Source organism: Aethalodelphis obliquidens, unplaced genomic scaffold, assembly GCF_003676395.1.
Source record: "Aethalodelphis obliquidens isolate GAN/ISIS:26980383/991018 unplaced genomic scaffold, ASM367639v1 scaffold129, whole genome shotgun sequence".
NCBI lineage: Eukaryota > Metazoa > Chordata > Mammalia > Artiodactyla > Delphinidae > Aethalodelphis > Aethalodelphis obliquidens.
Genome location: NW_020838073.1, coordinates 413,325 through 429,104, shown reverse-complemented (window position 1 = coordinate 429,104; position 15,780 = coordinate 413,325). Strand labels below are relative to the sequence as shown.

The window sequence follows — 15,780 nt, the reverse complement described above, 5'->3', positions numbered from 1 at the left end:
CCCACCTTCCTCGACTCACCAGTAGCACCTGACACAGCTGGTTACTCTCTCTGTGGCTGCCTTCTCATCAGCCAGTTGACTAGTTTTTTTCCTACCTTTTGGTCTGCATCTTTTCAGTTTCCTTTGCTGGTTCCTTTCAACTCCCTCATGTTTACAGTTTGGAGGACTAAGGCTCCATTTCTAGAACCTCTTATTCTGTTATCTGTACACACTGCACTTCCTGTCTCATGGTTTTAAATACTGTCTACATGCCATCGACTCTCAACATTATACCTTCAGCTTCGACCTCTCCCTTCAACTCCAGAATCCAAACGGACTCCTACTAGACATATCAACGTGTCCCAGCTGAGCTCCCGACATTCCACCCACCCCTGTTCTACCTGTAGCCTTCCCACATCAGCAAATGGTAACTTCATCCTCCTATTTATTCAGGCCCAAAACCTTGCTGTTGTTATCCCTGCTGTTATTCCCCTCTCTCTAGTCTCCCACAGCCAACTCATCAGCAGAGTAGGTCAGCTCTACTCTAAAACTCCACCCAGAACACAGCTGTGTCTCATCCCTTCCACTGGCACCACCTTCTCCAATCACGGCTGCTTCTTGGGGCCCTGCAACACCTCACAGCCAGCTTCTCTGCTGCTACCCTGCTTGCGGTCCACTGCCAACATACGAGCCACAGTGAAACCGTTAAAGCTTAAGTGACATCACGTTACTTCTCTCCTTAGGTATGTCCGTTTGCTTCCAATCTCACTCAGGGTTGAAGAATGAAACATTTACAAGACCAGGCTTTTAGGATCTGGCCTTCTGCTGTCCCCGTCCTGCTCTGTCCTCGCTGACCCCCTTGGTGTCCCCTGACCACACAGCCATACCCCTGCCTTGGCACCTGCTACTCCCTCGGCTTACCTGCTCTCACGCCAGGTATCCATGTGGCTTATCACCAAACTCATCTCTGGCTCACACTATCTAGAACTGGAACACTCCACTCTGGAAATTCCCTAGCCCTTTTCTGCTTTGTCTCTCTAGCATTTATACTATCTAATACGCTATATATTTAAATTACATATTTTGTTTACTGTTTGTCTCACCCTTATCCCCAGAATACAAGTTCCTTGCAGGCAGAGTTTTAAATTTTTTATTTTACTCTATTGTATTCCCAGAGCCTATAACAATAGGTACTCAATAAGTCATTTTTGCATGAAGGAAAAAAACAAACTAGACTATGAATTATTTAATAGCAGGGACCACATCTGATTTGTCTGCATACTCCCACTACCTCCTTAAGTACCTGGCACACAAAACGACCTCAGTAACTACGAACCGATGAATGAATGATGCGTAAGAATCACCACGCAGGTAGCACTCGAGTTGTCATTCACTTTGGGTAAGGATTTTGATCTCTTTTTGATGCGTCTGTGGGGCCATAAGTGTGGGAGAATAGAGTGGCTGCCTCTTGTTTTTCAATTTTAGAAAACGTGGGAGGGCTATGGGCGAAAAACAAGGGGGGAAGAGTGCAATGGCCAGCCGAGACTTCGGGCACTGCCAGCACCTGCTGTGGGACTTCCTCTACCTGCATCTTATTTTATTCCTTGATGCCCCTTGAAGTTTCCTGAAATACACTCATATTTCTGTCTGTCATTATACATCTTCATGAACACAGTGTATCCTTAAAATTTATTAACAATCTCACCTTTGGTTCATCTACTTGAAAAAGCAATGAAAATTCATCAATCAGGGGATTCTAAGAATTTACCATTTTGTTTGGTACAAAGTACCAAAGCAACTCACGAATATATCTTGAAGAACAGGGTAATTATATATTCTGGAGACCTGTACTCAATTTCAAAAGGTTGATGAAAATGATAAATGATAAAGTGTCGGGACCCAGTCAATTATGTAATAAAATTAATGGTATTTAATGGATTATTAGCATTTGTTCTGGAAATGTGTGTTTTGCAAGACAGAAATCAACAAATTTGTCAAAAATTAACTTCTAGAGCAATGAACGTTTTATAAATATGATAAAAGGAAATTCCACAATTGGGCTATATGGTGGCACAATTCATGAGCAAACACATGATGAAAAAGAGAAAGTACTATAATATAATTTACAGATAAAACAGGCTATGTTACAAAAAATACTTCATTTACAATTAAACATTTTCAAAGAAATGTGAGAATATTTGAAGAAACTACTTACAGTAGCTTTTTCAGGGGAAGATGGAACATCAAATGTTTCATTAATATGGTTTTCCAGATCTTGTTGAGAATGTGAAAAATGAATTTGGTTCCAACTGTTTTTCTTTGATTGTTTGGGTGGTAAAGCTGGAGGCTGCCCATCTCCAGGGGTCTCTTGTGATCTAGATAGAAAAAAAGAGAAAAAATAAATATTTTGGAAGTTGTCTTACAGAATTATTATTTTATTTATTTTTTTAAAGTAATGGTAGAATTTTATTTTTTTAATTAATTTTTATTGGAGTATAGTTGCTTTACAACGTTATGTTAGTGTGTGTTAGTTTCTACTGTAAAATGAATCAGCTACACGTATACATATATCCCCTCTTTTACGGATCTCCTTCCCATTTAGTTCGCTACAGAGCACTGAGTAGAGATCCCTGTGCTATACAGTAGGTTCTCATTAGTTATCTATTTTATACATAGTATCAGTAGTGTATATGTCAATCCCAATCTTCCAATTCCTCCCAGCCTAGAATTATTATTTTATTACGATGTCTAATAGGAGACAAGCTTTAAATGTCATGTTTATTTGCAAGTGCCACTGTTTAATGAAATCTTCCTTAACTTTGTAGTTTAAAGTAACAAATCTCATTTCCTACTTTATCAAATCCGTAAACAATTCACATATAATAAAATATACTTTAAGGGTATCTCTATGAAGATATTTATTAATCTACCATAAAAACCCCTTTCTAAGGTTTTCAGCAGTCATGTGGGCAGGCAGGGAGAAATCAGAGCTGAGGGCCGAGCTGCTCCAAAGACAAAACACCCGGTACCATCCAGAGAACTCAAGGGGTTGCCTGTTTTATTTACAGGTAAAACACAACTCACAGAAGTGATGAACACAGCGAGGAAGAGTGCTGAGCTCACTGAGGAGACAACACTGGATGAGTACGTATGTCGGAAAACCTGATTTCAGGTGAAGGGGCTAAAAACCAACAGACACTAGAGAGCATAACCTCAGGCCATAGCAGCGGGAGCTGATCTGACCAGCTAGGCCTGACAGGGCAACTTCAAGGTAGATGCTTAGCACAAGCACCCTCACTCCCTCTTGCAAGAGCACCGGAACCACGCCTAACTGCTGAACAATCATCGACAGGAAGACACTGAAGCTCACCAAAAAAGATACCCCACATCCAAAGACAAAGGAGAAGCCACAATGAGACGGTAGGAGGGGCGCAATCACAATAAAGCCAAATCCCATAACCGCTGGGTGGGTGACTCACAAACTGGAGAACACTTATACCACAGAAGTCCACCTCCTGGAGTGAAGGCTCTGAGCCCCAAGTCAGGCTTCCCAACCTGGGGGTCCAGCAACGGGAGGAGGAATTCCTACAGAATCAGACTTTGAAGGCTAGTGGGATTTGACTGCAGGACTTCGACAGGACTGGGGAAACAGAGACTCCACTCTTAGAGGGCACACACAAAGTAGTGTGCACATTGGGACCCAGGGGAAGGAGTAGTAACCCCACAGGAGACTGAACCAGACCTACCTGCTAGTGTTGGAGGGCCTCCTGCAGATGCGGGGGCTGGCTGTGTCTCACCGTGAGCACAAGGACACTGACAGCAGAAGTTCTGAGAAGTACTCCTTGGTGTCAGCCCTCCCAGAGTCTGCCCTTAGCCCCACCAAAGAGCCAGGTTGGCTCCAGTGTTGGGCTGTCTCAGGCCAAACAACCAACAGGGAGGGAAGCCAGCCCCACCCATCAGCAGACAATCGGATTAAAGTTTTACTGAGCTCTGCCCACCAGAGCAACAGCCAGCTCTATCCACCACCAGTCCCTCCCATCAGGAAACTTGCACAAACCTCTTAGACAGCCTCATCCACCAGAGGGCAGACAGCAGAAGCAAGGAGAACGACAGTTCTGCAGCCTGTGGAACAAAAACCACATTCACAGAAAGAAAGACAAGATGAAAAGGCAGAGGGCTATGTACCAGATGAAGGAACAAGATAAAACCCCAGAAAAACAACTAAATGAAATGGAGATGGGCAACCTTCCCGAAAAAGAATTCAGAATAACGAGAGTGAAGATGATCCAGGACCTTAGAAAAAGAATGGAGGCAAAGATCGAGAAGATGCAAGACATGTTTAGCACAGACCTAGAAGAATTAAAGAACAAACAAACAGAGATGAACAATACAATAACTGAAAAGAAAAATACACTAGAAGGAATCAGTAGCAGAATAACTAAGGCAGAAGAACAGATAGGTGACCTGGAAGACAGAATGGTGGAATTCACTGCTGCAGAACAGAATAAAGAAAAAACAATGAAAAGAAATGAAGACAGCCTAAGAGACCTCCGGGACAACATTAAACGCAACAACACTAGCATTACAGGGGTCCCAGAAGGAGAACAGAGAGAGAAAGGACCCGAGAAAATATGTGAAGAGATTATAGTCAAAAATTTGCCTAAAATGGGAAAGGAAATAGCCACGCAAGTCCAGGAAGCGCAGAGAGTCCCATACAGGATAAACCCAAGGAGAAACACGCCGAGACACACAGTAATCAAATTGGCAAAAATTAAAGACAAAGAAAAATTATTGAAAGCAGCAAGGGAAAAACGAAAAGTAACATACAAGGGAACTCCCATAAGGTTAACAGCTGATTTCTCAGCAGAAACTCTACAAGCTAGAATGGAGTGGCATGACATATTTAAAGTGATGAAAGGGAAGAAGCTACAACCAAGATTACTCTACCCGGCAAGGATCTCATTCAGATTAGACGGAGAGAAATCTAAAGCTTTACAGACAAGCAAATGCTAAGAGAATTCAGCACCATCTAACCAGCTCTACAACAAATGCTAAAGGAACTCCTCTAAGTGGGAAACACAAGAGAAGAAAAGGACCTAGAAAAACAAACCCAAAACAACTAAGAAAATGGTAATAGGAACATACATATCGATAATTACCTTAAACATGAATGGATTAAATGCTCAACCAAAAGACACAGGCTCACTGAATGGATACAAAAACAAGACCAATGTATATGCTGTCTACAAGAGACGCACTTCAGACCTAGGGACACATAAAGACTGAAAGTGAGGGGATGGAAAAAGATATTCCAGGCAAATGGAAATCAAAAGAAAGCTGGAGTACCAATACTCATATCAGATAAAATAGACTTTAAAATAAAGAATGTTACCAGAGACAAGGAAGAACACTGCTAATGATCAAGGAATCAATCCAAGAAAAAGATATAACAATTATAAATATATATGCACCCAACATAGGAGCACCTCAATACATAAGGCAACTGCTAACAGCTATAAAAGAGGAAATCGACAGTAACACAATAATAGTGGGGGACGTTAACACCTCACTTACACCAATGGACAGATCATCCAAACAAAAAATTAATAAGGAAACACAAGCTTTAAATGACACAATAGACCAGACAGATTTAATTGATAGGACATTCCATCCAAAAAGAGCAGATTACACTTTCTTCTCAAGTGCACATGGAACATTCTCAAAGATAGATCACATCTTGGGTCACAAATCAAGCCTCAGTACATTTAAGAAAATTGAAATCATATCAAGCATCTTTTCTGACCACAACGCTATGAGACTAGAAATGAATTACAGGGGGAAAAAAAGTAAAAAACACACATGGAGGCTAAACACTGAAGAAATCAAAAAATACCTAGAGACAAATGGCAATGAAAACATGACGATCCAAAAGCTATGGGGTGCAGCAAAAGCAGTTCTAGGAGGGAAGTTGATAGCAATACAATTAGCTTACCTCAAGAAATGAGAAGAATCTCAAATAAGCAATCTGACCTTACACCTAAAGGAACTAGAGAAAGAAGGACAAATAAAACCCAGAGTTAGCAGAAGGAAAAAAATCATAAAGATCAGAGCAGAAATAAATGAAACAGAAACAAAGAAAACAATACCAAGGATCAATAAAACTAAAAGCTGGCTCTTTGAGAAGATAAACAAAATTGATAAACCATTAGCCAAACGCATCAAGAAAAAGAGGGAGAGGACTCAAATCAATAAAATTAGAAATGAAAAAGGAGAAGTTAAAACAGACACCACAGAAATACAAAGTATCCTAAGAGACTACTACAAGCAACTCTATGCCAAAAAAATGGACAACCTGGAAGAAGTGGACAAAATCTTAGAAAGGTATAACCTTCCAAGACAGAACCAGGAAGAAATAGAAAATATGAACAGACCAATCACAAGTAATGAAATTGAAGCTGTGATTAAAAATCTTCCAAGAAATAGAAGTCCAGGATCAGATGGCTTCACAGGTGAATTCTATCAAACATTTAGAGAAGAGCTAACACCCATCCTTCTCAAACTCCTCCAAAAAACTGCAGAGGAACGAACACTCCCAAACTCATTCTATGAGGCCACCCATCACACTGATACCAAAATCAGACAAAGATACTACCAAAAAAGAAAATTACGGACCAATATCACTGATGAATATAGATGCAAAAATCCTCAACAAAGTACTAGCAAACAGAATCCAACAACACATTAAAAGCATCATACACCATGATCAAGTGGGGTTTATTCCAGGAATGCAAGGATTCTTCAATATACGCAAAACAATCAATGTGCTACACCATATTAACAAACTGAAGAAGAAAAACCATATGATCATCTCAATAGATGCAGAAAAAGCTTCTGACAACATTCAATACCCATTTACGATAAAAACTCTCCAGAAAGTGGGCACAGAGGAAACCTACCTCAACATAATAAAGGCCGTATACGACAAACCCACAGCAAACATCATTCTCAATGGTGAAAAACTGAAAGCATTTCCTCTAAGATCAGGAACAAGACAAGGGTGTCCACTCTCACCACTGTTATTCAACATAGTTTTGGAAGTCCTAGCCACGGTAATCAGAGAAGAAAAAGAAATAAAAGGAATACAAATTGGAAAAGAAGAAGTAAAACTGTCACTGTTTGCAGATGACATGATACTACACATAGAGAATCCTGAAGATGCCACCAGAAAACTACTAGAGCTAATCAATGAATCTGGTAAAGTTGCAGGATACAAAATTAATGCACAGAAATCTCTGGCATTCCTACATGCTAATGATGAAAAATCTGAAAGAGAAATTAAGGAAACACTCCCATTTACCATCGCAACAAAAAGAATAAAATACCTAGGAATAAACCTACCTAGGGAGACAAAAGACCTGTATGCAGAAAACTATGACACTGCTGAAAGAAGTTAAAGATGATACCAACAGCTGGAGAGATATACCATGTTCTTGGATTGGAAGAATCAATATTGTGAAAATGAGTATACTACCCAAAGCAATCTACAGATTCAATGCAATCCCTATCAAATACCAATGGCATTTTCTACAGAACTAAAACAAAAAAATCTTAAAATTTGTGTGGAGACACAAAAGACCCCGAGTAGCCAAAGCAGTCTTGAGGGAAAAAAACGGACCTGGAGGAATCAGACTCCCTGATTTCAGACTATACTACAAAGTTACAATAATCAAGAAAATATGGTACTGGCACAAAAACAGAAATATAGATCAATGGAACAAGATAGAAAGCCCAGAGATAAACCCACGCACCTATGGTCAACTAATCTATGACAAAGGAGGCAAGGATATACAATGGAGAAAGGACAGTCTCTTCAGTAAGTGGTGCTGGGCAAACTGGACAGCTGAATGTAAAATGAAATTAGAGCACTTCCTAACACCATATACACAAATAAACTCAAAATGGATTAGAGACCTAAATGTAAGACCGGACACTATAAAACTCTTAGAGGAAAACACAGGAAGAACACTCTTTGACATAAATCACAGAAAGATCTTTTTTGATCCACCCCCTAGAATGGAAATAAAAACAAAAATAACAAATGGGACCTAATGAAACAAAAGCTTTTGCAAAGCAAAGGAAACTACAAACAAGATGAAAAGACAACCCTCAGAATGGGAGAAAGTATTTGCAAACAAATCAACGGACAAAGGATTAATCTCCAAAATATATAAACAGCTCAAGCAGCTCAATATTAAAAAAACAAAAAACCCAATCCAAATATGGGCAGAAGACCTAAATAGACATTTCTCCCAAGAAGACATACAGATGGTCAAGAAGCACATGAAAAGCTGCTCAACATCACTAATTATTAGAGAAATGCAAATCAAAACTACAATGAGGTATCACCTCACACCAGTTAGAATGGGCATCATCAGAAAATCTACAAACAGCAAATGCTGGAGAGGGTGTGGAGAAAAGGGAACCCTCTTGCACTGTTGGTGGGAATGTAAATTGATACAGCCACTGTGGAGAACAGCATAGAGGTTCATTAAAAAACTAAAAAAAGAACTACCGTATGACCCAGCAATCCCACTACTGGGCATATACCCAGAGAAAACCATAATTCAAAAAGACACATGCACCCCAATGTTCACTGCCGCACTGTTTACAATAGCCAGGTCATGGAAGCAACCTAAATGCCCATCGACAGAAGAATGGATAAAGAAGATGTGGTACACATATACAATGGAACATTACTCAGCCATAAAAAGGAAGGAAATTGGGTCATTTGTAGAGACGTGGATGGATCTAGAGACTGTCATACAGAGTGAAGTAAGTCAGAAAGAGAAAAACAAATATCGTATATTAATTCATATATGTGGAACCTAGAAAAATGGTACAGATGAACCTGTTTGCAGGGCAGAAATTGAGACACAGATGTTTAGAACAAATGTATGGACACTGAGGGGGGAAAGCAGCAGGGGGTGGTGGTGTGATGAAGTGGGAGATTGGGATTGACATGTATACACTAATATGTATAAAATAGATAACTAACAAGAACCTGCTGTATAAAAAAATAAAATAAAATTCAAAAATTGAAAAAGAAAAACAAAAACAACCGAGCACCCTGCATGTAGTAACAAGGTGAGTTTTTCACGAAGGCCAGAAGGGGGAACCAGTGGTTCAAAACTTGGACCCCAGGAAGCCTGCGTCCGTGGAAGTCATGGAGGTTAAGGGACCAGGCAAGGCGAAAACGGTTCTCGTCAAGAGTACTGATCACCACAGGGGTTATTATTTACCTCTGAGGTGGGAGGAGGTCCTCTGGGGAAATAGAAACATTATTATCCCACTGCCTAAGGGCAGAGGAAAGAGTTGCCAGCTGCTGTGGTAACCAGGCACAAGCTTCAGCCAGATCCTGCTTATTTTTGTTGACTGATGACTGACACCCAAGACACAGCTGTAAGGTCTTGAGGAAGCAAAACTGTATTAGATCATATTATTGTTCAAAGTTACCCTCTACTCCTCCCTGGCTGACATCACGCTTGGCCATATGACTTGCTCTAGCCAATGAAATGTGAGTAGCCTCTTTTGAAAGGAAGCTCTGTATTTCTCTCTTCCCTCAGCCAGGAGACCAGCCAAGTCCCAAACAGGGGCTGCGGTCAGGCTGGGCCCTAGAATGACCATGACGTGCAGCAGACCCACAGGTGATCCACCACGTATGCAGAATGTAAGAGAGAAAGAACCCTTGTAGCTGTATGTCACTGTAAGTTGGGGGAATGTGCTACCAGAGCATAATTTAGCCCAAGATAACTAACACAGAGGTTACTGCCAGAGTGGCTCTTGGAAACATATGCTCCCCTTGGTAGAGAAGCTGTGAACTTCTTGAGAGACTTGCTGCTAGACACGTGACAGATGTGGTAGCGATGCTAAAATCTGCTTAGCACCAAGGGCGTCAGCCAGGATTAACGATGAATGGTCTCACTTCCCCTAAGAGAAAATATAGCCCTCCTCCAACGGCATAATCTAGTGTAAAATATAATCACTAAATACGCAGTGAACAATAATAACCACTCAGCTTTCTACCCAGAAGTCTTCAGGGCACAAAATGCTCTAGCTTCTGATAAGTCTATGAGGACTGCATCAGAGAGCACACCTCCCCTTTTCAGCCAAAGCTTCTCTGAGGTCTACCTTGATGGCCAGAGATTCCAGATCCCAAACATACTAGTTTTTATTCTGCTAATTTCAACTGCCAAGAACCCAAGCCTCTATAAGGCGATGCATTCAAGCGCTGCTTGTGCAAGAAACTGCTAGGAGAGAGCTGCGTGCCTTGGCCATGGCCTGCTGCAGGGACCAGGGCAGACAGAGGCGGGCAACCCTTGGTACAGCCTCCGATGGGAAATCTCTAACAAGCAGCTGGTCAGAAGCCTCCAAGACTTTACGAAAGCTGGACGTCACTGGACTCCACATGGATCAACCAATAGGTCTCATCCCTTACTCAGGACTAAGTATAACCACTCAGGCAAGGCAAAGAGAAGCTTTCCTCTAGTTTTGCATACAGTTGCCACACCTGGGAAATGTTCAGTCTCAAAACTAAAGGTCTGGGGCTTCCCTGGTGGCACAGTGGTTAAGAATCCGCCTGCCAATGCAGGGGACACGGGTTCGAGCCCTGGTCCAGGAAGATCCCACATGCTGCGGAGCAACTAAGCCCGTGCGCCACAACTACTGAGCCTGCGCTCTAGAGCCCGCAAGCCACAACTACTGAGCCTGCATGCTACAACTACTGAAGCCTGCGCACCTAGAGCCCATGCTCCCAACAAGAGAAGCCACCGCAGTGAGAAGCCTGCACACTGCAACGAAGAGTAGGCCCCACTCGTTGCAAGCAGAGAAAAGCCTGTGTGCAGCAATGAACAGCCAAAGATAAAATAAATAAAATAAAATAAATAAATTTTTATAAAAACCAAAGGCCTTGGGGGAAGAGTGTAAGGTTGAGATCAGGTGGGAATGGAGTCAGAACAACTTTATTCTTGGTTCAGATAACAGTCTAAGCACAGCACCAAGACAAACAACAGGGACAAACCCCAGCCTGCTGTGCAGCCCAGTATCTAAGCGAGCCAGGCCTGGTGGGCAGGGGTACCATGATGGCAACACTCAGCTGCAAGAGAGGGACAGCACTGACACCACGGGACATTCTGCTAGACTGCTGAGTCTGCGTTTCCAGGGTTAGAGACCCGGCGTATACAGTCCAAAAAGCTCCAGAAGTGATTTTTATTATCTACTTCCTGATTAGAAATCACTGTACAGGAACAGTGGTTGCAGATTCATGGCTTGTGGGCCAATTTTTGCCAACATACATTTGGCCTGTTCACTTTAAAAATGTGAGTTGACTACATTTTAAAAATTACATACAAAATCTGGATTTCCAGAATGAAAAACGTGGAAGCTTTGGAAAGAATAGACCTGCATTACAGGTTGCCAACAACTGGAAAAAGCCAAGTGGTAGCTGCTGCCTTTAGATGGGCCACAGGCATTCCAGGCCACATGAATCCCACCCAGTGTTACTTGCCGGACTCCAATGGGTATCTGAATACACCCTCTCCTTTACTCATTTGAAGTCCACAAGAAGACCCAGATAGGAAGAGAGTCCAAGCGTAGAGGCTCGGGCTGGGATTTGAGCCAAGCTCTAAAGAAAGGGTGAGGAGAATGGAGTACAGGCAGAGGGTCAGCCAAGATCTAAGAGAGGAAAGGGTGATATAATTTTGGATTTCAGGACAGGTGCTACCTGCCTTCTCTCATTGTTTTATGTAACTTTCTTGTTAAGGTAACTTCACAGAGAGTGATGGACAAGCTCTCCATGGGCCTGGTCACTGCAGAGGTTAAGGTTGGTCTGGGGAGCTTTTTCACAAACTAATTATGCACTCTCCCAGTAATCCTGGTAACAATTTCCCCTTCCTGTGTTTCCAGCTTCAATAACCAAACACACTCTCTTTCTGTCTATCTGTCTATCTACCTATCTAACTACTGTCTATAAAAGTAATCAAGAATATCAACACAGACTTCTAAAATTCTTATTTTGGGCAAAAGGTATCAATTACATTTTAAAGACATACTCATATTAACTCAATTTATCGTAACAAATAACTTCCCTGTTCATATTTAATGTATAAGTATCATACGAAGTCAATCTACTAAACAATTATCTAGGAAGATGACTTTCATAGGTAAACCATGTGTTGTAATTTGAAATTATAATACATTTAAAATAATATCATGCAATAGGCCAGTTCTTTAAAAAGGTACCACTGGGAATTCCCTGGCAGTCCACTGGTTAGGACCTGGCGTTTTCACTGCCGGGGCCTGGGTTCGATCCCTGGTCGGGGATCCAGGGGAACCAGGACCCTACCCACAAGCTGCATGGAGCGGCCAAAAAATTATTTATTTTTAAATTTTATTTATTTATTTATACAGCAGGTTCTTATTAGTTATCTATTTTATACATATTATTGTGTATATGTCAATCCCAATCTCCCAACTCATCTGCAGCCAAAAAAATTTTTTTAATTAAAAAAATAAAATAAAAAGGTACTATTTCTAGGCTAAAACATAAACAAACAAATAAACAAAAACTACCAAGGAAAACAGAATGAAAAGACATCACATACTTGGAAAGAACAACCAGGCAGCATAGTGGGACACAGCCCCACTAGAAATAACAGCTGGCACCTGAGAGAAGGGACCTATAACCTAAAAGAAGACGAGCATCTACTATCAGATGGTTTAGACAGGACTAGGGAAATAGGAACCAAAGAAAGAAGTAGGGATCAAGGCTGTGCCTGGAGTCTTACAAGTAGAGGTAGTCATTTGGCGTTAAATATGGGAGCTGGAAAAAATCTGTCATAGGGAGAGTGTAGAAAATATAGTTCCAAAGAGATTATTGTAATTACTCATAAAAAAGAAAAATGAGCAGGATAAACTCTTAAAACTGTAAATTAAAAAAAAATGCTGCCAAAGGTTTAACTGTACAAATACACCCTTCATACAAGCATAAAGTTTATTCTAATTTAAGACTAGAAAACAAAAACCATATTCTTGGTAGACACTAATACAAACTTGCCAGGAATGATGGCTCCTTTTAAAACCTTATTTTCTAAAATACATACCAGCAGCTCTTGTCTCACTCAATTACGATCACTAGCGTCATCCAAGTCTTCACTGGGCATTTACCCCTGCCATACTTATGTTCCGTAAGATACAGATAAAATTCTGGTTCAAAATTCAGGCTTCTTGATACTTTGGCTAATTTATAGTGACATTCAGAGTATTTCAAAGTAAACACCATTTCAGACTGATTACTAATTGATGCTCAAGGCAATTAAAGTGCATAGAAACTCCCGGGGATGTGATTAATAGAATAGAACTGAAAATGTCATATTATTCTATCAGTAGGAATCTACTCCAGAAGCAAGGTCCCAGACCTGAAATTCCTGGTTTCAGCCAAAGTCCAAGTCTCTGACCTCAGCTCCCAACTGCAAGTAAGGGAGGCTTTTGCCAGAGGTGGACTGCAGGTAAGTACGCTGCAGAGCAGCAGCCCAGGGATCCGTGCTTAGTCCTGCCGCCACAGGTACAGCATCTAACAGGGTGCGCCCTCTGAGGCCCCATGGCTCAACACTCCTTCCACTCCACCCCCTTTGCTTCTCTTATTTCCTTGTCCTACAGCAGCCTAGTATTTGCCTGGTCCATGATATATCACTAGACCTGATCAAGGCTGGCATGGGAGTTGGGTTACGCTGAGCCTGCAGGTGAAGTTATCAGTGCCAGTAGCTCAGAGGGGCAGAGGGAAGGCAAAGCTTTCAGGACGAAGCAAAAGGAATTGATTAGGTTGGATAAAGATAAGACTGGAACGGGACAGTCTAGGAAAGAATAGCTCAGGGAACTGGATTTAACATTTGAGGATTATGAAATCTGCATAGTCTCTGGTGATTAGGAACTGAAGGATGAAGTTGAGAACATGGGGAATTCCTCTCTGTGTTCAACCAGATATCCACACTTCAAACATACAACAGATAAATGGTTGTTAAAACTGTCAATCAAGCCAGGTGGGCCAAAGCTTTCCTGACTTGTTTCAGTCCAGGTGGCTGTAAGTTTCCTCATGAGTGCTTCAAGGTCAGCAGTGAGGCAGCTTCCTCTGCACTCAAAACAGTTCTCTGTTGCAGCTGTTAGCAATCTGTATCATAATAAAAAATAAAACCGTATCCATCCCACTCACACACTTTGCAATTATTTTGTAGAAATACCTGAGCTTCCCTGTTACGTCTTAGCATTGTGGTGGGAATTTATTTATTTTTTAATCTGTTAAGTATTTTAAAATTAATTTAGGGCTGATGTTTATCTCAGAAAAATCACAAACTAAAAACAGTCTAATTTTCTGTGGATCATTTAAAGAAAGGAAGGAAATGGTAGGATGTAATCTCAATCATCCCTGCCTACAAACAGTAATTTTAAGCAGTACAACAGCCTCCTGTTTGCTTCCACAGTAAACACACCTGCGAATTAATAGCGTTTTCTCCTTGGGAAGTGGGCAAGCTCACCCAGTGCCTGAAGTCAGGCTCACCTGAATGCCCCTGGACTCCCTCAAAGAGCAGGAAACTGGTGAGATATCGCAACATCAATTTCAATGTATTGTGCTACGTTGAAATGCTCTGTGCTTAATCCAACATATTGTTTGCATTCTTTTCACATTTGGCCAATGTAAAACTAAAATCTATGGATTCCAAGTTGAAAAATATTTCCTCTAAATTGAAAAAAAAAATCAACAAAGCCTTGTCCAGGATACACAGTTCTACAGAGTGGCTCAGGTAAGAAAACCCGAGTTTTAGCTCTATAAATTGGGACAAATGCTGTTAGTGTGGCTCTCTCATCTGTAAAGGGGGGCTATATAGCTTTCCTATTTTATTGAGTTCTCTTGAATACAACAATGAGATAATTTATGAAAAAGCTGACTGTAAGCTACCAATGTAAGTTATTTTTATTAGTTTACCATTAAGCTTGTCTTTTCAGAGCTCTCTCATTATTCTTAAGGTGAGGATTGGCTGAATTTCCAACGCAGTGTTATAGATTCAAAACTGAATACAAATACTTAAGCTTCATAAAACAGATGTCCAAAGAGAAAGCCCCAAGCATTTGAAATTCTGCTGGACTGGGCAGGCGAAGAAAAACTCTGCATGGTTCCAACCTATCCTGAACCTCCTCCTCCACTTCAGGTCAGGAAAAGAGAACAAAGGTATTCTGAAGAGGTAAGTGATTTGGGGGGTTTGTGAATCTATAAAATTTAGGAAAGGAAATACTCAATTGTATGCATAGGCAGATGTGTATGGGCTCTACGGAAAGGGCTCTACAAAAACTAGACTGAGATCATGTGGTCAGGCCCCAGGAGTGACACCGTTCTGTCTGTGATGACACGGACTTTGTGATTCCTCCAAGTGGTCGGCTTTCATGTGCCGAAAGCATGTCATTTGAAAATTTAATCAGTTAACATTTCAATCACGTCTTTAATTACTGTACTTTTTAAAGTTTTAGAAGTAGAAAATACATGCTTATTAAAAATCAAAAAGTTTAGAGTTATAATTTTTAAAGTAATATAACATTAAATTTCCACCAATCCTAACTCCTGTCCACCCATGCTCCACAGGTGTCACTGTGCAGTGTATAGTTTTCTATTCCTCCAACCTTTAAAATGTCCACACACAATCCAAATCTTTCACCCAGATACACGTTAGCCAGACTAAACGCCCACTGGTACCGACA

At 41.0% G+C, this 15,780-nt stretch overlaps 1 protein-coding gene across 4 annotated transcripts in view; it reads right to left on the bottom strand.

The window, feature by feature from the left end:
* Positions 1 to 15,780, bottom strand: part of PTPN4 (protein tyrosine phosphatase non-receptor type 4) — a 178,466-nt gene that overhangs the window by 26,121 nt on the left and 136,565 nt on the right. For all 4 annotated transcript variants that reach the window (XM_027099162.1, XM_027099164.1, XM_027099165.1 and 1 more), the window contains exon 16: positions 2,195 to 2,354. In XM_027099162.1, the coding sequence (XP_026954963.1) occupies positions 2,195 to 2,354 (160 nt within the window). The remainder of the gene's footprint in view (positions 1 to 2,194; positions 2,355 to 15,780) is intronic.